General features: G+C 28.7%; 4 protein-coding genes across 4 annotated transcripts; all 4 read left to right on the top strand.

Annotated features, from left to right (window-relative positions):
- Positions 1-6926: 6926 nt before the first annotated feature.
- Positions 6927-8781, top strand: LOC124914820 (uncharacterized methyltransferase At2g41040, chloroplastic). The gene is made up of 8 exons (XM_047455431.1): positions 6927-7203; positions 7371-7474; positions 7546-7686; positions 7766-7847; positions 7912-8105; positions 8173-8284; positions 8383-8478; positions 8568-8781. Exons 1-8 carry the CDS (start codon positions 7033-7035, stop codon positions 8697-8699), a joined length of 1032 nt encoding a protein of 343 aa, XP_047311387.1. The 5' UTR covers positions 6927-7032; the 3' UTR covers positions 8700-8781.
- Positions 8782-15601: 6820 nt separating this feature from the next.
- On the top strand, positions 15602-16795 carry LOC124915168. The gene is made up of 2 exons (XM_047455833.1): positions 15602-16293; positions 16589-16795. The coding sequence occupies exon 1, from the start codon at positions 15667-15669 to the stop codon at positions 16231-16233; it is 567 nt and encodes a 188-aa protein (XP_047311789.1). The 5' UTR covers positions 15602-15666; the 3' UTR covers positions 16234-16293; positions 16589-16795.
- A 405-nt stretch (positions 16796-17200) lies between these two features.
- LOC124915169 (LOB domain-containing protein 24-like) lies at positions 17201-18539 on the top strand. The gene is made up of 2 exons (XM_047455834.1): positions 17201-18013; positions 18145-18539. Exons 1-2 carry the CDS (start codon positions 17855-17857, stop codon positions 18430-18432), a joined length of 447 nt encoding a protein of 148 aa, XP_047311790.1. The 5' UTR covers positions 17201-17854; the 3' UTR covers positions 18433-18539.
- Positions 18540-22733: 4194 nt separating this feature from the next.
- Positions 22734-24747, top strand: LOC124916780 (protein NUCLEAR FUSION DEFECTIVE 4-like). The gene is made up of 3 exons (XM_047457545.1): positions 22734-23130; positions 23240-24111; positions 24194-24747. Exons 1-3 carry the CDS (start codon positions 22795-22797, stop codon positions 24651-24653), a joined length of 1668 nt encoding a protein of 555 aa, XP_047313501.1. The 5' UTR covers positions 22734-22794; the 3' UTR covers positions 24654-24747.
- Positions 24748-24817: the final 70 nt, after the last annotated feature.

The raw sequence follows: 24817 nt of genomic DNA, 5'->3' as shown, positions 1-24817 counted from the left end.
TTCCGATTAATGAAGATAGTTGAAAGTTCAGTCAAAGATGGAATATCCCCTATTATAAAATCATTACAAGGAAATGAATATTAAAATAGTTCTTATTTGATGGTTTGTTATAATTAAATTGTTTGAAACTCAGTTGGTATTTTCAACAAAGTTAAAGTCTGTCTAACATTGTTTCTTGAAACTCATTTCTCTCTTTTGAGTTTTTTTTAATGAAATGACATTAAATTGTTTCCCCAAAATATAATAATTTAAAAGATATCAAAACACACATATATATTGTCGGTCGGTTAAATTGTCGATTTTTTTATTATTTAATCACCAACCAAAGCGGTCATGATCGATATATGAAATTATGAATCTATTAGAACTTGGTTCAGTCAATTTATAATTATTTCAGTCAATTTTTCGTCAATTTATTTATATAGTAGTATAATATTAAATGATAGAAACATTTATGATTAACTTTTTTTTTCAATAATCTTTATATCTAAAACCTTGTTCTCTTTAGGTTTTTAAAAAAACCCAACCAAAATCAAATTTTCAATCAATCAATTCTCAACAATTATATCACTCATTTCATTAACTAAAATACTAAAATACCTTATTTTAAATTATTATTTTTTATTTTATTCATATATATAAATACCCTTTAAATATTTTTATCAAAAATAATCATTATTTTCTCAAAATTATCACATATCATTATTTTTTTCTCCATATCTAAATTTTTAAAAAAACCTTAATCGTCTAACAAAATCAATTGTCTATAACTATATTATCATAAATTTTAAAATGCGTCAAAATAAATAAATATATATGAAAAATGCTAATTTTATTTGAAAAAAGGTAAATAAATAAATGGTTCTTGGTGATTAGACTTTACAGTTTGTGTGACTGACATGGAGCAGCTCAGCATCGGCATGTCCACGTGGTCCATTGACTTCCAAAGGGTAGACACATGCCACTTGGCACTACTTCTACTTAGACATGCTGCCCCTGTCCGGCTTCTTTTGCTTAATTACTTTTCTACCAATATTACAACTTCAGTAAATATGGGTCTCTTATTAAACAATTGCCATATTTTTAATAAGCAAATTATTAAAAATAAAAAAATAGGTTATGAATATTGTGTTGCTCGTGAACGGCACACGAATAGTTTGATCAAAACTTGACTTGAGTTTGAATTTAACTAAGTTTGAGTCGAGCTCGAACCGACTCGTTTAATATTCGAGTTGAACTCATATAATATTTGTTCGATAACTTGTCGAGCTTTTTCGAACATAATAATAAATTATATTTATTTATGTATATTAATATTAAAATCTAATATATATATTTTTTTCTTTACAAATATTTGAAAATTTAATTTAATTCAAGTTTTTCGAATCTAGCCGAACTTTTAGGTAAATATTCGAGTCGAGTTCGAGTTCAAATTTATAAACTCGTTCGAACTCAAGTTCCAGCCGAACTAATAAATACTTAATCAAGTCAAATTCGAGTTCAAGCAAGCTAACTTGAGTTCGACTTAACTCATTTGCAATCCTAGTCTAGAAAGGAACGAGACTTATTTTTTAGTTAAGTTTTTTTTTTCTCTATTTCAATACATAATTAAATATAAAAATTGCAACAACAACAAAATCTAATATGCAAATGATCTACTTGAACAATAATAAACCATCAAATTTTAATAAAATGTTAAGTTTTTAAATAATATTTTATTTAATAAACTTTCTAACAAAAATAATAATTTTAGATAAATGAATATTTCATAAATCCAAAATAATTAAATACAAATTAAATACATATTTTAGGTACATAATTTTATTTATTTAAATCTAAAATAATTAAATTTAGGATTTAATTAAATTAAAAAATTATTTTGGACAAACTTTTTATCCATTTAAATCCCAAAATAATTAAAAATAAAACCTTAAAATACATAAAAAAAAATAAATTAAATAAAATATAAAATTTATGTCTATTAATTAATTTTATGCATTTTAAATGTTAAAATAAAGTCAAAATGATGAAAGAATAATTAATTTCAAACAAGTTTTAAGGCATAAAATATATTGTGATATAGTGCAATCAACACCAACCACAATAAAGCTGTAGAAAGCCAAACGACCATCAGATGAGCATCTGACCATCATCCAACCGACGCCAGCCCACTGCGTCACTCAGTACAACGGAAGGAGAGCGCTTCCGCATCTCAATAGTTTAATAGAAAAAAGGCTAACGTTTGGACAAACAAATCGCTCAAATGCCAACAGTTGCTAACAGACATGGACAGATCACCTAGAAACCGCATGTTCGCGGACTAGTTCTTCTTCTTCCTTGCGTCGTCTAGATAAGAACAATTGAAGTTTGATTTTTTCAAAAATCAAATTTCGCGAATGCTTGGCCAAATGAAAAAAATTTAAAAATGCATATGATCACCCTAACTGTTGCTCATTTCTCTTATAAGCCTAACTCGAATGATAACTTAAATGAATAGAAATCGGTCGAGCAAGACATGATTAATGACTTTTGTCTCAAATTTGATCCACATGATCAATCAATCGACCTTGAATGGCTATAAATAGTTTCCTCCGACCAAGACGAATAACAAGGATCAAGTCTCACATCATCAATCAATCAAGCTATTTAGAAAATCCGCAATTACAATTTTCAAGCTTTTAAGTTTTTTTAAGACCTTGTACAGAGCTTTAAACTCGGTTCTAGTTCAACCAAAAGCTTTCATAAGGGTCTAGAAATGTTCTCCAACTCATTGTAAGCTTCCATTCACGTTCTAATTCATGTCATTAATAAAATTTGAAATTTTCACATTTTAGTACAAGTGGTTTTAATACTGTGTGAACATTTGATTTCTTGATTTAGAATTGATTTTAAGATCATTTACAAACTATAAGCCAAATCAAACTGAATCAAAAAAGCACATTTTTGAATTTAAGAATTTTGAAATTATGTTTAATGTTCTTGAGTTTTAGCTCAAGAAGAGTGATTCTAAAAGTTTCCTAACATGATTCATACGATGTTAAAAACATTTTAAAATCAAATCCCAGAAAATTAAAATGTCTTTGTCTAATAAGAAGCCTCGAATTTCAGTTTTAAAATGGTTAAAATTTACTGCCAATCTTAATTTAAAGGTTCATTTTAATTCTAAAGGACATAATAAAGATTTTGGTAAACTCATAAGAAGACAAAGCTCCACATGTATTTAGAATTACGATTAGAGCCTTCTAGACCAAGGCTTAAAACCTACAGCCTTGACGAGCAGTTGAACTGCGTTGATCCCGGCCCAATTCACGCCTAGTCTGGCCCAGAACCTGCCGGCCATCCTGAACAAACTGTCCACCTGGTGCCCATGCCTAATCAGCCTAGAGCCTGTTTGATTTTAGCATTTAGTGTGATTTTTTTTTTTACATTTAAAGTCCTAAAATATTTTTAAAAAATCCGAAAAAAAATAAAAAACGACACTAAAATATTTTAAAAAGGGTCCGTTTGGATTTATTCTATCCAATTTTTTATAATAATTATGAATCACCATCCACTTTAGGTGTTAGAATTGTTCAAAGACATTTTTTTTTCTTTGACATATATTGATGTTGATCACAATTCAGAAACACTATCCCCTTTAGGTGTTAAATTTATGTTATTCATAAACATCTTTTATTTCTATGACATTTATCCATTGTTGATCACAATTCAGAATCATCGTCACATTTTGATGTTAGAATTATATCATTCATATACACTTTTTTTTCTTGTCATATATCTAATATTGATCACAATTCTGAATCACCTTTAGGTGTTAGAATTGCATCATTCATAGCAATCCTTATTTTTTCACGGTTTATGAAAATACCGAAGTACTTTAATTCAACGGTTTAATTTTCATAAAAGTTGCGTAGTCTTAATACAATTGACTTATACCTCATTTTTTTTTTCTGAAAAGAGCCTTAGTATTGACGTAAGAATCTCATTTTATTTAGCGACACATTTCCCCAACAAAATGCCCTTAGTCCATGACTTAAGTTTTTCATCACTCTATTTTTTTTTTCGAAAAATGCCCTTAGTGTTGACGTAGGGGTCTTGTTGCTTTTTTTTTTTTTAAGTTACGTAGTCCAAAGAAAATTTACTTATACTTAATTTTTTTTAAATGCCCCTAGTATTGACATAGGGGTCTTGTTTTTTTTTGTTTTCTTTTTTTCGGGAGTTAGAATGAAGCCTTAACCCTTTCTTTTTTTAGACGAATTATCACAATCATTTGGAGTGGACATATTTTCATAATTAAGCTTTGATTATCATTCTTTGGATTGTCTAAAAAAATCGACTTTCTTTTGTTTTTTTTATAAGTCATCGATCATGAACTCGATCTTGTGTTTAAACGATTGTTTTGACTTTTAATCTCTCGAAAAAGTTTGGACGAGCATCAACCACTTTGATATTTTGTCATAAACCTCCACTTTGGTTCACTTTCATCAAAGGTTGTCTCATCTTCATTTTGTTTCAGATTTTAGAGAATGTTTTATAGCTCTTGACTTGAAAGAAATTTATTGGACTCGGGGTGTATCATATAGAATCGGTACACTCGAGTTTTTACTTTTTGCAATATAGACAAAGTCTAGGTAAATAATGAGTGGTGATTTCAATATACCGACCACTATGAGTCATATTTTTGCACCCGGTATATATCTAGTAGAATCGGTACACTTACATTTTTACAAAAAATGATAAATAGTGATTTTAATACCTCAACCAACACGAGAGCTTTTTTTAGTACCACAGATATATTTAATAAAATCGGTACACTTGCGTTCTTATGAAACGACGAGTGGTAATTTCAATATCTTAACCACAACGAGTACATTTGCTCTTTTATTTTTTGTAGCCATTGAGTTCAAACACCTCATCTAGGCAGCGGTGAGAGATATGACGTCCTCTTTCAACTTGTGACTTCAATTTTGGCCTTAATTTTTTTTTTCACTTCGCAGATTTTCTTTGAGAGTTAACTCTTCTTAGCATTCAGAGAAATACGAGACCGAGCTCAACTGATTATCTTTCATTCAAATCTTTTTCTGTGAAATAAACGGTTTCCTTTCAAGACAGTCCTCTAAACGATAGTCTCGACGTTACTCTTACTCATTTCTTGAAATCCTCATGTTCATCATCATTGTTTTCTTTTTTTAGAGGGGTCAGAGTCTCGGTCTTTCTCATGATTACAAAGGAAAGAAATTTTTATTAGAATGAGACTGAATCTTTGAATAAGTTGTCTACTTAGCTTATAAGTATAAAACGGGAGAATCACTCACACATAGTCCCTTACGTGTATTTACAAAATGATAGATTCTTTTGTTTGTTTTTATTTTATGTTTTGTTAAAAAAAAGATCCTAATGAGAAATGTTAGTATAGTATTCCAAAGAATTATGAAAGTGGGAAGAAGATCATTTTTTCTTTTTTTGTTCATGGATTTTTTAGGAATCAGAATTCTCGTTTTGTCTAATGTTTTTTTATGAGGGTACATAAAAGGTTAGCTCACATATTTTCTTGAGTTTTGAAATCTTTATTTTAAACCCATCTCGTGAGATTTTAAGAATTCATAATAGGGATGCATAAAAGATTTGATAGATGTCATGAATTTAGTCTAATCAGGGTTTAGTATTCTTTTGTAATTGATTTATCGCAATGCGGGATATACTCATAAAAAAAAGGTGAAGAGAATCATATGCGTAACACATCTGTCCAAATGTGTGTCACAATGCAAGCATGTGATCCACCAAGATGATTATTTGGTTAAAAGTCATGTTCAGTTTGTACATGTATAAGGTTTTGATTTCAATTGTTTTGTATCTTTCATTAGGTTTCTTTTCTTTTAAGGTCGAGTGTTGTAGAGTGTAATGTCTTTCTAATTAGCAGTTTGTTTCAAGTCAAGCATTACATTCTCAATAGAGTCGTCAATTTCTGTACGACCTAAAAATAGGTCCTTATAGACTTTGGTAATTTTCTACCGATTTCGTTTATGTTTATGAGTCTTAATAGAGTCGTCAGTTTCTGTACGACCTAAAAATAAGTCCTTATAGACTTCGGTAATTTTTCTACCGATTTCGTTTATGTTTATGAGTCACCACCTAATTTAATTTTTTGAGAAATTAGAGAAAAAAATAGTTTAAACATTTTAGCCTTTTGGCATTTTTAGCTTTCTCTTTTGTTTTTAAAATTTTTATTTTATTTGACGCTTATTTTCAACTTAACAATTTGTAACTCCATATTATTAAAATTATATAAACGAAGTTTTCTCTTATTATTGACATATCATATATAAACAAATAAATAAAAAAAATATATATTAATAATATCAAATAACTCAAACTAATTAAATACCATTTTGTCAATCACATTACTAAATTCATTAATCAAAAATACTAAAATAACTTATATTTTAAATTATTATTTTTTATTTTATTATTATATATTAATATCATTTAAATATTTCTATCTAAAAAATATCTTCTCAAAATCATAACTAATTATTAATTTTTTTCACTCTTTAGTTTATTTCAAAACTCAAATTCGAATCCGCACTAATTTAACAACCGAATTTGAGTGAATTGATGAATTTGATTGTCGATTTACTAAATTCGGTAGCTTAACTACCGAATTTGAGTGAATTGATGAATTTGATTGTCGATTTACTAAATTCGGTAGCTTACCTACCGAATTTGTGAAACCGTTAAAAAAAATTATATTTTGTATAATTTTAACAATAAAAAAAAACTTAAATCTCAATTATCTCCTAATAACCCAAATTTGACAATTTGGTCTTTTCTTAATTTGGGTTTCTTTTATTAAAAAAAGGCTGATGGTTTTGGTACTCTAATGGTGTCTATGTTGTACGATCGTCCACGCAGATGAAAAGAAGGCCGATCATTCAATCAACACCTGAATCATCATATGAGTTTTGTAACGTTTGAGTTCAATCCTAATCCCCATCAACGAAATCTGATAACTTCACTTCTAAACCCTAACAAATGGCCGTCGCAGCTTCATATTCTCTCCTCCCTTTTCATCATCATCATCATCAAGCTTCTACCTTCAACTTCCACTACCTTTCTCGTCCTCATTCCCGCTTTAGTACCCGCTTCTCTTCACCCAACCTTCGCCGTCAAATCCATGCTAGCGCAACAGACTTTCTGGACCCGGTATCTTCTTCCACTTGGTTTTGCTCATCTTGTTTTGATTCTTTCTTTGTTCATAATATGATTGTTAAATGCTTATCAATCAACAGTATCTCAGTTTAAGGTTTTGATTGAAATGGGTCAACTTTTCATTAGCCAACAATGAAACCTCACTCACTCTGTTGCTGCAGATTTTATCAATTGTTCAGCCTCTAATTACAACTGAAGTTGTCTTGTTTTCATGTCCAATTTGTTATGAGCCATTAATAAGAAAAGGGCCTCCAGGATTCAACTTGTAAGATGTTCTTTTTCAAATAAAGATGTTTTTAACCTAACCTATCAAATTTCTAATAAAAAAAACTACAGGCCAGCAATTTATAGGTCTGGATTTCAGTGTAACAAATGCAAGAAGACATATTCTAGTAAAAACATTTACTTGGATCTAACTGTTACAGCTGGAACAACTGAATACACTGAATTCCAGCCAACTAGAACTGAACTATTCAGGTATTGGTATTACTCAATGAAATAGTATCTCAAATCTTTGATATTTCCTAACTTTCTACCAGTTTTTTCCTTTCAATAGGAGTCCTCTTGTTTCATTCTTGTATGAAAGGGGTTGGCGTCAAAATTTCAATAGTAGCGGTTTTCCAGGGCCTGATGAAGAGGTGGTAACATTGAGATATGAACATGTTATTGAGATTTTGATTGAATGAATGATTGTTTTTACAGTTTGAGATGGCTCAGGAATACTTCAAGCCTAGTGAAGATGGTATTATAGTAGATGTTAGTTGTGGTAGTGGTTTATTTTCTCGTAAATTTGCCAAATCTGGAACATACTCGAAAGTTGTTGCTCTTGATTTTTCTGAAAACATGCTTCGTCAGTGTTACGATTTCATCAAGAATGATGAATCAATTTTGTTAAGGTGAGTTTTATATGTTAATTTCCTGAATCGAGAATCGAGATCCATTTCTTATATTTGATTTTGGCAGTAATCTTGCTCTTGTGAGGGCTGATGTCTCTAGGCTACCTTTTTCATCATCTTCAATTGATGCTGTTCATGCTGGTGCAGCTTTACATTGCTGGCCTTCTCCTTCAAATGCTGTAAATTCAGCTTTTTTCAATATGGGTTTTTTCTTTTTTGAGATAACAAAACTGGATTTTCCATATAATCATTTACTGTTTCTTATTGTTTTCCTCAGATTGCTGAAATTAACCGTGTATTGAGAAGTGGTGGGGTTTTTGTTGGGACTACTTTTCTTCGTGCCAATTCCGGGATATTGAGGGCTTTTCTTCAGGTGATTCTTGTGTTTAATTTATCGTTTATTTGTTTGATTTTTGTTTAGTTGTTCTGAGATTTGAGGAAACGAAATATGTGTGTGCGCAGAGGAGTGTTACGAGTTCATACAACTACTTTACAGAGGAGGAAATTGCAGATTTGTGCAGAACCTGTGGTTTAATCAACTTCACAAGCCAAGTTAGACAATCTTTTATCATGTTCTCTGCACAGAAGCCATGATTGAAAATTCAAATATATAAAGAAGAAATTGTAAAATTGAAACTAAATAACAATCTTATTCAATACAAGGTCTCATTGTAACAATCAACCCATCTTCATGTTAGTCTTCAAATTGAGAATTGGTAACTTATGAGGATCAACCCGAAAAGTTTCCTAAGCTGAATCGGTTCACAGGGCATGCATGTGGCTGACAAATTCAAATATATTTTGAGGATTAATAATCACATCATTCACATGGAAACAACGAGTACTTTTACTTTGAAGATTAGGATTTCAAATGAGTACAACGAATATACCAAAAGTAAAATAGGATAACAGAAAATTTGAATAAAATCTTAATGAATTTAACTTTTGAGATTTTAAATTTATGATCTCCAATTCTTATAAATTATTTAAATTTTACAAGAGTTGTGTCAAAGATACCAAAAGTTGATCCCAAGCCTAAGAGCCACTGATCATTTTCCAAAACACATTCCAAACCCGGCTTAAGGCCTGTTTGTCTTCTTCTTAAGTTATTTTGAGCTATTTTCTATTTTAAATGTTTCAAATAATTTTCTAAAATAAAAAAAAAAATTAAAAATTTGTTTAAAATATTTTTCTCAAATTAATTAAAAATTCTCACAATTTTAAGACTAGTTTATACAACTACAAAAATTATGAAAAAAATACACAAATAATTTGAATATAGTCCGCAAACACACTTAAGCGCAAAATTTATCGCCTAACGGACTCAAACCCATGATCTTATGGTAAATATTCACCTCTTGTTGTCACTAGACTAAAAGAGGGAATGATTCTTATTAAATTATTCAACATTCCTTTTTCATTAATATTTGAATTTTGGACAATTTCAAATTTGCACTTGTTTTTGTCCTTTTTATTATTTTAAATGTCCAATGTATATATTAAAATTAATAAAAATCGTTTGAGCACAACGACAAAAACATGACATTAAGAGAAAACAAAAAAATAAAAAATATTACTCAATAGGTTATTGAGTTCGTAAGTCCTCGAGAATATCAAAAAACATCATAATAATAACATTATTAATGATACGCATCGGACAACTACGAAGTTCGATGATTTCTCTCAAACTAGATAGTCCACTAAAAAATAATTGAGATGATAACTCAATTATGTATGTCTGTCATATTAACCGCATCAATTCAAATTTCCTAACAACTACCCAAAGACTCTAGCACCACCTAATGAATCTTAGTGATACTCCACAAAAGATTTCATATACTAGTCACCCTCAACAATGCAAAAAAATAAGTGAGTTGTCAATTCAACATTCTCGTGACACATACAACAACGACTAACTATAATACAACATATTTTTATGCACATATCATCCGTAAGAATCCCACCGTAAATAACGATTCATCCAAAGAATGAGATTTGGATGGTATATTTGACTCCCAAAGTTCTTCCGAACAAAATTAAATGAACTAATCGTAGCAAACAACTTGTAGCAATGTCTCACATGCAAACTATTCATGTCTTGTCAATACATAATGTATTTTTCAGACGGGGACATTTATTTGCGTCATACTAAAAGTAAAACTCTATTATGAGACGAACTCTTCATAATATTTAATTTCCTCCTATCTTTTATTTTGCTTGTACCTTATAAATAAGATATTTAATTTAGACTAATATTAAGTTGAGTGGAGTAACTTTCTAAATTTTATACTAATTTATATTAATAAAATAAATTTAGATTGACACATTGAGAAAGAAGTTATTATTTTATTCAAAGTTAATTTAAAAATCAACAACATAACGTCATAGATGGGGTTAGGAAACATCAAGGAACTTTAGAGATTAGAAGTTTCCACACGCGGTTTTATTTCTTCCAAGTCAAGCAACTAATCTCATGTACTACTCTCTTTAGTCAAATAAATGTTACAATTGGCTGACTGCTTTTATTTGAAATTTTCAAACAATAACTTATTGGTCAAGAAATGTATATATTTTTTTAATTTATTTATAAACTAGCAATGCCCATATATTAGAATAACTTCTGATATTGGTTTTGATAAATTGAAATGACAAAAACAATTCTGCAGTAAAAGTTGGACAATAATTGTATTAACTTCCTCTAAAACAAATTTAGTTTCAAAAATGAAAAAAGAAATATTGATAAGAAAAAGTATAATTATTTCTTTTGTAATAGTAAGTAATTAGTACTTATTTTTGTTTTCCATTTAAGATAAATAGAAAGAAAATAAATATAATTTCTTTTATAATAAATAGTAAGTACTTTATTTATTTATTTATTGATATTATAGCCTTGGTAGTAATAAGTCAAAAAGACAATCTTGATATTATTTATTTATTTATTTATTTTGTTCAAAAGTCTGTTCTCAAGTTATGGGCTTCAGACATGTCCTTAAATGTATGGTATATATGGTCCTCCAAGTGGACCACACCCCACCATCACCCCAAAACAAAAACCCCACACCCAATAAACCTACATTTAATCATTATAATTCTTAGTTTTAATAATCTTGCCTAAAATATTTTTAATACTTATCATTTTAATTCTGAGTTATAATGTTGCCTCAAATCTTAATTCTAAATATATCAATTTTAATTATAACAATTCACAAAATCGAGAAGATTAGGAGATCAGGTCAAGGGTTCATCAAATTGTGATATAAAAAATATGAGACACTAAAAGAATTTAAATAAAAATAGAAGTCATAGTTATGAGGTATTATATTAAATTTTTACATTTTTTTTTATTTCTTTTCAATCCAAATAAACACCCCCAATATTTATAATAAATTACAAACAAAGACACAATTAAGTCAATCATAAAATTTAAGAATTTATTTTTAATCAAATCTCTATAATATATATATCTATATAACTTTTATCTATAATAATATATGTAATTATTAAATACAAATCAGTTTTATATTTTTGATTTAAATAAGTTTTATTGATGTACTTGCTTACAACTATTAAAATTTAAATTGACAAACTTATTTATTACAACTTATTATTCATTTAATTATATATTTATATTAACATTTATCTACATTTATATGTATATACTAATTTGAAAAAAAAATATTTATAAGTAAATTAATTTAAAATTTTGTAGTAATATTAAAATTTGTGTATGCCATTCTTAATCATAATGTCTATACCTGTTCCAATTTTTTTTATTATTGGTAAGACCTAACAAATAAATAAATAAATAAGTTAATTAAAATTCACTAAAATAGTTATATGTGACAAGATTAAAAGTTATTCTATTTTCATTAACGAACTTAAATTAAAGTTGGATTTTATTCAGGACATGACAATTAGATATTACTAGTTTTCTAAATTTAAAAAACAATAATTGATGCTCCCTCATCTCTTTTTAAATATAGAAACATGCCAGTTTAATATAAATAATATATATTTTTCAATCTCTTCTAACAGGCTCGAACTCATAAACTTAAGATTATAATACCAAGCTAGAAGAGGGATACTTAAATCTTAAACAAAAACAAAAAAGTTATGACTGCATATGTCCTTCCCACTTTAGTTGAAAAAGTAACTTCCCACTCTAGTTGAAAAAGTAAATTAAAATAAATTGTTGATATTATTCTAAAAGATGTAAAGAAATGTTGATTTTATTCTAAAAATGTCCAAATCTAGAAGCACCATATATATATATATATATATATATATTAGCTAGTTGTCCATAATTGAAAGAATAATAAATTTAATGTGAAATTTTCAAACTTGCGACTAGTTTATGTGAGCATATTTGAATTAATTAAGTGGGAACATGCTTAATTTTCTTCCAATATTCTTGGACCCATCTTTCAAATCAAAACCCTTTACTTCAAAATTTGTTATAGAATATTGCTTGTCTTTGAAAAAACGTATTTTAAATTAATCAATATAGTTTTGTTCAACTCAATTCAATTCATAGTCAATATATATATTTATGTTTGTTGATCATTTCTAACCTAATTCATATGTGTTGATCATTTCTAACCTAATTCATTTACATTTAATTTATAGTTTTAAAACAGACTAAATTATAATATATTTAACACATAGTTGTAGCTTTTTATAATTTGTGAATATTTTTTATTATTTTTTATAATTAAGTTTTCATTTGAGTTACCCAAAATGTGTTTGAGTGTGAATGTTTTTATGTAACTTGGTATAATGGAATTGTTTTATTTATCTTTTTTTTAATGTATGAATTATAACAACAATTTTTTATATATTCATTTTTTTTACATTTTTACTAACATAGTCTGATTTTAAACGTTGAATTACTCTAATGAAAATGTTGAAATAAATTTTGATTTATAAAAAAATAGGAGGTTCTTCCCTTAATTTTGGTTTTTTTTAATGTGTAACCTTAATTTTATAGCTAAAAGCCTAAAACTATAGTGATTATTAAAAATGTCTTTATTATGTAAGCTTGCTTTTACTCACATATGTATGGGAGGTAATTAACCAATTATACTATTTATTTATTTTTATAATTTTATCCCTTTTTCTAGCCAAGTAGCAATAAGAGGTGGATACTGACTATAAGTTATTAGGTTTGAGCCCCCGTCAGGCTAAGTGTGTTTGCAGACTAAATACTTAATTCGTTATTTCATTTTTTTTATCTTTGTAATTTTGTATGTATATTGTATATATCTAACAAATTTTCTTAAAATATAAAACTTTATATTACGTTTTATTTATTATAAATAAATATATGCACTACTATATAAATAAGAGTTCTTTAAACTTAATCACACCCAAAATACAACGAAATTAACTATTTAAACAACAATAAAAATATAAACTAAAATACTCACAAATATAAAAAAACTAGTGTTAACGATTTTGGAAATCTTCTAAAGATCAATTAGTTCACCAATTCAATTCAACCAAGTTCCGAATTTTATACAATTTCACAATAACCTACAAATTATAAGATTTCCTAACTAACTTTAAAAAAAATCAAAAGAAAGAACCTGCCCGAGGTATGTTGAACCACAAATGGGTACATAACCAATTAGAGCCTAATTTCCAACAAAAATAAATAAATAAAACAGCTTTCGGTGGCATGTTCCAATTGTCTAGTCAATCATGGTGTGGAGAAAGAATTATATATATTATATATAATTAATTATAACCTTAATCAACTATTAGCAGACATAATGCACAGAAGTTGTACTAATTGGGCACCAAATATCACATGCTAAACCTAATCAATTATTTCTTTTTAATTTGTGTTAATGATTCTAAATTCCCAGTAATTTTTATATCATTTCGGCCCTAACTCACATTCATTATTTTATGGCAACAAATTTATTATATATGCTTGTAATTTGGAATCAAAACTTTTCAGATTTGTTTTTCTATGATGGAATCTAAATTTCATAATACATATGCTTATTTATAGATGTAAAGTCCAACTATCTCTCTATTAAATAAAAATCAGTGTGTTTGACTAAACTATTTGATCCAAATTCATTTATTACAGTGTTATACAATAAATAGTGTAATTGGGGATATTAATGCGGCAGACCATACCTTATTATATTTTGGAAATATATTTCCACTTATTATAATGTTTTAATTATTAAATTAATCAATATTTGTTGACAACCACACTATATATTTCACCTTTCAAAAACAAAATTAATAAATATGAATCAAAATATATTATTTAGTTTAAGTTATTTAAAGGAAGGTGTAGAGCAGTTTTCATTTATATTATATTAAATAATTTATCAATTAAAATATTATATATTAATTATTTTTAAATATTTTCACTCATTAAAACAACTTTTTATAATATTAATGATTCAATTCAGATTCTAAATTTGAGTCATTTTTATTTTTAATGGTTAAATTTGTATATTTAACTATCATAATTTTAATTATTTAATATTTTTTTCAAAAAGTAAAATATTATTTTTAATTTTTTAATTAATTTAACATATTCGTATATAAAATAATATTTTTTGAATATATATTTTTTTAAATGAGTTTGTAGAAATTTATACCTTTTAAATTTTAAAAGTTGATTTGAGTTACTAAAACAATAAAAGATTTGGAAAATTCAATAGAGATAAATTTTGTATTTATTTTTCACAAAATTTTAATTAAATAATTTTATGTACAATTTATAAATTTTAAAATATGTATATTTTAAATTAAATATTTTTTTCGAGATATACACACGTCGAATATGATTTGTATGTCTTAAAAATTTGTGATGTACGAGAATAGCTGGAAATAATCGAACAAAATCTGAAAGACTAAAATTAAGTTAAACCTCCGAAAAAACAATATTATTACCATTTTGTCCTTGAACATGAAAGATTCCATAACAAAGGATCTAGATAGACTCATATTACCCGTGATACATAATTTAAAATTCTAGAATGAAACAAATGAGATCAAATACGGCCTGTCACAAGACACTCTTAAAATTCAAAACAAATATATAATTTATGTGAATATTAGATATGAAGATAAAATCCAACCCTATCCCATTTCCAATGTCTATCCTTCATTATTGCAGTTACCCTACACGAGCATCACCTTATTAAGTTATCTTTATTTTTTTTTAAATTTTAAAAATAATAAAAAATATCTTTATAAAAAAACAAAAAAAACAAACACATCCGCATGACAATGCTTCCTCCTTTCGTAATTTGGATTATATTAAAATTCATTCTCTCTCTACGTGTAATCTAACAAGAAGACTGTCAGTTGGGTCCCACTTTTAGACGTGGCCATCACTTTCCAAACTCTCTCTCCTCCCTTTCAGGAAAATTCAGATCCGTCTTCAAAACGACTCCCTCTTTCGTCGTTTTGCTCTCCCTCTCCTTTCGGTAATACTTATCTCCATTCTACTATAAATACATACCTTCACTTAAGCTAGGTTTGCCAAATTCATTACCTAAACTCATCTTTTTAGATTCTCAATTCAATTTCAATGGTGGATTCATCGCCACGACGAACTTCCGGCGGCGGTGGTGGTGGTGGTTGCCGTACTAGATTTCATTCTCCGGCATCATCATCGCAATCGGCTTTTGCTTCATCTAGTTCAACTTTTCTCTCTCAATCAACACCGTTCTTACACAGATCTGCTTCACCTACGCGTGTTAATCTAATCAGTTCTCCTGCTGCGATCAGATTTTCGTCAATTTCTCCAAGGCGATCGATCGCGGTTTCTCCGGTTTCGTCTCCAGCGAATGTTCAGAAGAGGACGTGTATGTGTTCACCGACTACTCATCCTGGCTCATTTCGTTGCGGTTTACATAAGAATCAGAATAAACAACAACAACAACGTCAGTTAGCTCCTTATCCGTCGAATCGATTGAATGCTCGTAGATCGGCGATGACGAATTCTTTGGTACGTATAGGGACTGTTGAAGGTGATCTAGTGAAAAGAGCTTTAGCTGCGCTTATTCGACCTTCATCGCATCAACAACGACGGCGAGGTAGCTTTAAACCGCGACTGAGTCGTCTCTCTGTTATGTCAAAAGCAGATGATCTGTAATAACCGTTTTTGTATCACCGGCGAACTGTTCTGTTACCGGAATAATGGAGTTTCTTAGCTGTATATATCACTTATTATTATTGTTAATTCAAATCAATCGATCGAATTATTTTTGATGAAATTGAAATTAGAGTAGAGATTATGATATTGTAGTGTTCTTGTTTCGTATTGTTGGTTGCCGTCGTCGTAATTAGTAGTTTTTTCCGCCGTTAATGGTCGCCGTAGCTAGGGTAAAGCTCCGGGAACCACCGTGCCGTTGATAGACCTTAATTATGTTCTCCGTTTTACCCTTATGAACAATTATATTCCCATCTTTATTTTGTAACTGACTTTTATTTACTTTTTCTTTTTGCAGGGAAATGAATGGTGTTTAGAATAAAAAGGTGGAGGCCAAGCCGGGACCGTCTCGATGTTTCTGGACAGGTTTGACAAGTCGAGGATGAGGACCCAGTTTTCAACCCTCTAACCCAATTTGTCTTGGATTTTTCTCGGGTTTTGTTTGATCGGTAGTTGATCGAGACGAAAATATAGAATGACGTTGAATTTAAAACTCTTAAAATTTGGATTTAACTTTTAAAATCTTACCCGTTTGATTTTAATAATAAACTATTAAGTTTTACGAATTTATAAATAATTTTGATTTTATATAATTTTATATTAAAAAAATAAATTTATATTTATAAATAAATAAAATATTTAATATTTATTTAAATAAATAAATTAATATAATAATTTTATAAATAATTTTTTATAGTGTTATTTATTTATTATTATTATTTATTTAATTTTATATTTAAATATATAAATTTTATAATTGTTTAGGTAAAATTATTTAATTATATATATAAATATAATAATATATTAATTATATTTTTTTTCAAATTAAATTTTTACCGTTTTATATAAATTTTAAATTTTACAAGTTTATAACTAAAAAACGATGATTAAGCATTGACCCAATAGTCCAATCATCCCTAACTAGAGGTGTGGACCCTTAGCTGAAATCGAGTCACTTTAGACATAAGCATTGACCCAATAGTTTGAAAGTGGACCCTTAACTGAATTGGAGCCACTTTAGACCCAATAGTTGTAACAAAAAGGAAAACAAAATAACCAAATTAAGTTAATAGATATATATATATATATATATATATATATATATATATTACATAAAGATTAATTGTTTATTTATTTTAGAAAGAAAAAAATTATTCTAATTTATAAGTATTTAGAAGAGAGAAATTTAATGGATAATTAAAAAAAAATATATTTTAAAGGAGGAAGAAGTTTAATGAAGAATAGTATAATTTATATCTATTTGGGAGAAAGAAGATTAATGAAAATTTTAAAAATAGCTTCAAATGGAATTTAAAAATCAATACCACAAATCATCACATTTTTTTTTTATCTATATATCGTTTCCATTTTCATTTAAAAAACTAGCCGTTGTATTCAAATATTCCATTTTTACTTACAAAACTAGCCATTGTATTCGAATTAAATTTTCTTAAGAAGTAGAACACATTATAAAACTCAAATATTTTCTCAATATCGATTCAAAGATTTTATTGTGATCAGAATCATATCGAGAATAAAAATAACTAGTTAGAATATCTTAGAGATGTCGAAATCTGGTACTAGATGTGCAGCTTGCAAATATTTGAGAAGAAGATGCTCCAAAGATTGCATATTTGCTCCATATTTTCCTTCAAATAATCCACAAAGATATGATTGTGTTCATAAAATCTTTGGAGCTAACAATGTTGCCAAATCCTTGAAGGTATTTATTTATAAAACCTTCACTTTCATCTTATTCTTTATTTATTTTCATTGCATATGTAGAAAATTAAAATAAAATAAAATGTAATCTAGAATCTAGGAGTTAAATAACTGTAACAATTACTTTTGTAGGATCTTCCTGTTCATGCAAGAGCAATGGCTGCAGATTGCATGAGTCTTGAAGCAAGCTGGAGAATTGCTGACCCAGTTTATGGATGTACTGGGGTTATTACTCAATTGCAAGATCAAATCATTAAGGTTCAATCTGAGTTGGCTAAAGTTCAAGCCCTATCAGCTATTCATTTGGCACAAATTCAAACCATACCTTATGAAACCCAAGTTGTTCAAGATAGGGGAGATGTGGATGGGCTTGTTGATCAGTTTGTCAATGAGGAGGTCTTCAAATTTGACAATGTCTAAGTTTTGAATTACTTTAGGGCATTGTCCAATATATTTATTTTTTTTAATTTGGTATTTTTTAGTTACTTATAATTTTCACAATATGATGTAATAAAAATGATTACTAGAAAAGTAACTTTAATTAAGTTTTTAATTTTTTTTTTTAATTTGATAAAAAATACTAGATGTTGAATCCACAGTAAAGAGTAAAGACGAGCAATGATATAAAATTAGGGATCTTCTAATAAGCATTCACCGAGTCATTAACGGTTTCTCTCCTAGTTTATTAAGTTATTGGGCATGGTTTTTTAGTTGAGTTCTAGCATAATTTAAGAGGTACACGAATAACACCATCAAAGTTTATGTGTGTTTGTAGGCTACATACTTAATCTGTTATTCTATTTTTTTTTCTCAAAAAAAACAAATTTCCAACCATAGTCATCATGGTCTTTATTATTTAAACAATCTTTTAATTTTAATGTAGTCCCCAAAATTCTTTAGCTCTTTTCAAATACTTTCGAGTTATAGGTTTTACTACATCAAAAACAATAATGATGCAAATGATAATTCAAACAGAATTGATAACCTATAAAATCAAACTTAAAATGAGTTAGAAACATCCAATAACAATACCTTTTCTAATAACCATTTATATGGTTCAAATATTAGTAACAATTGTTGGGTAGTCATAATCACATCCATCCATCTTTATTAAACTTAACAAGTGCATAATTTACATCAGTACAGAGAAGTTAAAAGCACGATATTTAAACAGAATCATGAAGTACATATGAGTTAATTTTATTTTTTAATTTAAATAAGCATACACGACAAAAAATTATCAAACAAAATTATGAAGTACAAATGAGTTAACTTTGTTCTTGGATACACTTAATTGTGTGCACATGATAAAAAAAATGTTTCTATTTCAAATTGTAGACAACCTGAAAAAAATCGTACATTTACTCACAAACGTCGCATTCGAAATTTCTTCCTAATTGTGTGCACATGGTAATAATGATTTTTATTCCAATTATAAAGAACCTGAAACAAATCTCACATTTACGTATACGTACGTACGTGTTGATGTCGTAACTGAGGTCCTTATATCGAATCTTGTCATAAACGTCACGTAACCAATGATCTTAAATAACTTTACATCAACATATATATATATATATAAAGTTATTTAAGATCATTGGTTACGTGACGTTTATGACAAGATTCAATATAAGGACCTCAGTTACGATATATATCATAGAACTATAATTATCCTTCCAATTTGCCCTAATTTTTCATGAGGTCGAAAGAGTGACAGAAGTGAGAGTGAGATATAAAGCGAGAAAAAAGTTGAAATATTGGGGTTAGGTCTCCACCGCTTAAATTTAAACCACCATTCCCTCATTCATACCCACATTCACATATAAATCCTTAATTTCTCAAATTCGCAACCACATATATCACCCATTGGGTTAGGTCTCGACACCCACATGCAAATATAACTTTTTTATCCCTTAAATTCACACTCACATATACCAGCATCATTAACATTTTAGTCTTTATAATAACACTATAAAATTCACATTAGTTGAAATTTGACTCTGGTCTCAAATATAAAATGTGAACTTTAACTGTTGAGGTATTTTTTATTTTTTAATTCAATTTATAATTATATATATATATATATATATATATATATATTTTATATATAATTTTTTGAAAATCAGATTAATCAATATATCAACCAACAAAGTATCCATATTAATTAATATATCGAACATGTTATTCATATTTATTTACATACATTAAAATTTAAAACAAAAATGAATATTTAATCATCATTACTAAAAATATATGAATTAAAGTATAATGTTATGGATGTAAAAATAATGTGTTCTCTATTTTGTAAAACACAATTAGATCTTAATTTGTTTTATAAGAAATTAATAAAAAAATTAAAATTATATAAATGCAATATTGCACGTTTATCCAAATTTTATGTTAGAACTTAAAATATAAAACTCTACAATTTTATAAGCGAATCAACATCCAAATCTATTTATCTCACGAAATAGATGGAACAAGGTCAGGTCATCTATCATTAAACATTATTATATATATAAAATAACGTGTTATCTAATTTTGATTTTATCAAATTTTATGTTTAAGGTAAAATATAAAGGCTTATTAGTTTATTTGGTTGGAAGATTGTACTTATATTATTAAGTTAACTTCAAGATTTAAATATATAAATTTTAATCTTATTTTTTAAATTTAACTAAAGTTTTATGTGTGGATCAACTAACTTAACTCACGAATTAACAACCCAACTCGTTTCATTTCAAAAAACGGGTAGTGTGGTATGATGTGATGACCAAGTAATTTATTTTTAAATTTGAACCTATAACTAAATAAAAAATCTTATTTTTCATAATAAACTAATATATATATATATATATATATATATATATAACAAAAATATATGAAGAATGAAAATAAATTGCAAATGAAATACTAATTGAATCCAACCATTTTCATAATGGAATGGTGTAGTGAGAATAGAACTCTTTAGCCCATTTTTGTGACAGTGAGTAGGTGGATGGGATTTTCACTTAAATGAGTAGATATTTTGTACACGCATACTTAAATGCTTATATTTGTTTATGCATGAAACCTTTAAATGTGTTGAAAGAATCTTTGGCCATTAACCCATTATATAAAATAAAATAATTATTTATGCATAGCCAATTACTAGATGCCGGGTCAAATTAGAATTTTATTATGATGTATTAACAAATATATCAAATTTCAATATGTCATAATTTTATGAAGAAAAAGTTGTTTTGGTCTCAATAATTTGGTTTTTGTTTAGAATGGAAACTCAATAATTTTAATTTAATTATTAAGTAATTTAATTTAAATTATTTCTCTTTATTTAATATAATTATTAAAATTTTCATAATCACAGTCTCTCATTGCATTTAACAACTTGTTAATTAAGATTAAATACTAAATTTTATGAGAAAACTATTATTTATCACATTTCTTTTTAATTTTTTAAATGTACAAGTATAATTCCTTAGTCATACTTAGGGGCGGATCTATTCAGGCCACCAAAAACAATAAAAACAAAAAAAATTTGGTAAGATTGGGACATTATTAACAATTTTTAAATTTTTTAATTTAATACATTATTTTTTATCTAATTTTTAATTGACAAAATTTATTTTTATCGCCTCTTATTTCACCCATAATTTTCTCTTTATATTCTTAAACTCATCTCAATTTTTTTTTCAAATCCACCTCAACTCAATTTTATAGACCCAGATCTTACATTCACTTCAAGCAAACAATAATCTTTAATTTCTTATCAATTTTTTTTAACAATTCAATTACTAGATTCATTCATCCAAACAATAAAATATTTTTGCTTTATTTTTATAAAATTTAAATACAAAATAATATTATAATAACTATTAATTAAAATATCAATTAATATTTTTATATATATATAAAATCTAAATAAGCTACTTTTTAATGAATTTCATTTCTAATTGAAAAACACTGGCTCCAACACATGTGATTGAATGACAAATTTATTTGTATAACACAAATGTCACTCAAGCATCACTTTATAATCAAATGTAACAAAAGAAAATCTATATCACGAAATAAATTGACAAAATATCCTAAAAGAACCTAGTTAGTTATAATCACAATTTAATAATAATAATAATAATTAAAAGGGTCTCTATCTATAGTAAAACAAAAGCAAATCAAATGAAAAATTTGACTAAATGACCATGGCCTTATTTGAGTTTTTGACTTCGAAAATGGTCACGTTGCAAGACGTAAACAGATGCCGTGGAAAAGTCCATAATCGCGAGACGCAACTGACATTAGCGAGATGATTTTTTTTTTGAAATAAAGTCCATAATCGCGAGACGCAACTGACATTCGCGAGATGATTTTTTTTTGAAAAAAATAAAATAAAATTAATCATCTCGCGAATGCCGGTTGCGTCTCGCGACATAGACAAAATTGTTCAAAAAAAAAATATCACCAACGAATTTAATTTTGTACGCCAGTTAAAAACTCAAATAAGTTAATCTTTAAACCCATCTCGTCAAATTTCCCAATCAAATCTCATAAATAATTAATTATTAGCTTTCTCTTTTTTTATTGTTCTTACTTTATTCTTAATTTAACTTTAAAAAAATTAAAATAATAATAATATGAGAATTGACTGATTTGCCCCCAAGGGTATTTTCCCTACTTTTCCTCTTCTTTGTCTTCATATTCTGATAACAGTTTGAAGCGAAAAGACGAAGAAGAACAAGAAAGAAAGAAAGAAAGGAAGAAGAAGAAAGATTGCTTAGAAGGATGACGACATCAATGGCGAATCTCAAGGTAGGAACAAGACCGCCATGGGTAGGCCTTGGAGCTGCTGTATGGCTTCAAATTGCGTCTGGTAATCCATACAATTTCCCTCTCTACTCTCACGCTCTCAAATCAGTTCTAGGTCTCAATCAGAAACAGTTAACCATCCTCGGAGTCGCCAACGACGTCGGAGAGAACGTCGGTATACTCCCCGGCATTGCTTGTAACAAAATCCCTCCCTGGATCGTCCTCTTGATCGGCGCTTTCTTTTGCTTCTTTGGCTATGGCCTCCTTTGGCTCTCTCTCACCCGTACTGTCGATTCCATGCCTTATTGGCTGGTATTTTCTTCATATTATATACTACATTGCATTTGCACATATATTATATAGATAGATCAGGTCTGATCATTCATTGTCATTCATTCATTCATTGTCTCTCTGGCTGCAGCTATGGATTGCGTTATGTATTGCTACTAATAGCAGTGCCTGGCTTGGAACAGCCGTTCTTGTAACAAACATGAGGAATTTCCCACTCAGCCGTGGAACAGTCGCCGGAATTCTCAAAGGATACGCAGGTTTAAGTGCGGCAGTCTACACAGAAATCTTCGGTATTCTTCTTCGAAATTCATCTCCAAATCTTTTGTTATTTCTTGCAATCGGCGTTCCGATCTTGTGTATAAGCTTGATGTATTACGTTCGTCCTTGTACTCCTGCTTCCGGTGAAGATCCGGCTGAACCTACTCATTTCCTTTTCATCCAAATCACTAGCGTTTTACTCGGTCTATATCTTCTTACCACTACAATACTTGATCATTTCATACCATTGAATACTTCAATTTCTTATTCTTTGATTGCTGTCATGGTGTTGCTTCTCATTGCTCCTCTTGCCATTCCTGTGAAAATGGCTTTTTATCCTTCCTCCATTCGGAGTAAACTCGATCAGCCTCCGAATCAAGAAGAGCCATTGTTGGTTGCTTCTCATGGCTCGTCTTCGTCTATGCTTGAGAGTTTGCCTAAGATTGACAGCGTTTCGGAAATTGACACGCTTCTTGCTTTGGGAGAGGGGGCTGTGAGGAAGAAGAGACGGCCTAGAAGAGGAGAGGACTTTAGTTTTCGTGAAGCTTTTGTTAAAGCCGATTTCTGGCTACTGTTTCTGGTTTACTTTGCTGGGGTTGGTACAGGTGTTACTGTTTTGAACAATCTAGCCCAGATTGCGGTTGCCATGGGGACTAAAGACACAACCGTTCTTCTTTCCCTTTTCAGCTTCTGCAATTTCATCGGCCGTCTTAGCGGAGGGGCGGTATCTGAATACTTTGTCAGGTAAGATTTGAATAGAACAAGAACAGAATAACCCCACTTAAATCAGAGCGTTCTTAGTATGAAAATATCTTCAATATTGCAGGAAAAGTTTCACTCCTAGAACAATTTGGATGTCTGTTACGCAAGTAGTGATGATAATGACCTACCTTCTATTCGCATCGGGTATCGATGGAACCCTTTATGCTGCAACAGCCATTCTCGGGGTCTGCTATGGGGTCCAATTCTCGACCATGGTTCCAACTGCGTCTGAGCTGTTTGGGCTGAAGAATTTTGGTGTCATCTTTAGTTTCATGTCGCTAGGAAATCCTCTCGGGGCCCTTTTATTCTCGGGGATTCTCGCGGGCAATGTTTACGATGCTGAGGCTATGAGACAACATTCTAAGACATGTTTGGGTCCTGATTGCTTTCGGGTCACCTTTTTTGCTTTGGCCGGAGTTTGTGCTGCTGGCTCTGTTCTCGGTTTGGTTTTGACTAGGAGAATTAAGCCGGTTTATGAGATGCTTTATGCCGGAGGTTCCTTCCGGTTGCCTAATAATCATTGAAAGGATGTTCATGTTTAGATCGAAAAACTAACCAATAATAAAAAAAATGGAAATGAGTATATTTTTGTTTTCAAAAGTTTGGTTGATTTAGTTTATTTGAATGTTTCATTAATAACTGTCACTTATAACTAATTTAACTAACTCTAAACAACTGACTCCTTCAT

This window comes from Impatiens glandulifera, chromosome 9, assembly GCF_907164915.1.
Source record: "Impatiens glandulifera chromosome 9, dImpGla2.1, whole genome shotgun sequence".
In the NCBI taxonomy this organism is placed as follows: Eukaryota; Viridiplantae; Streptophyta; class Magnoliopsida; order Ericales; family Balsaminaceae; genus Impatiens; species Impatiens glandulifera.
Note: the sequence above shows the minus strand (reverse complement) of the source record. Positions and strands in the feature narration are given on the sequence as shown.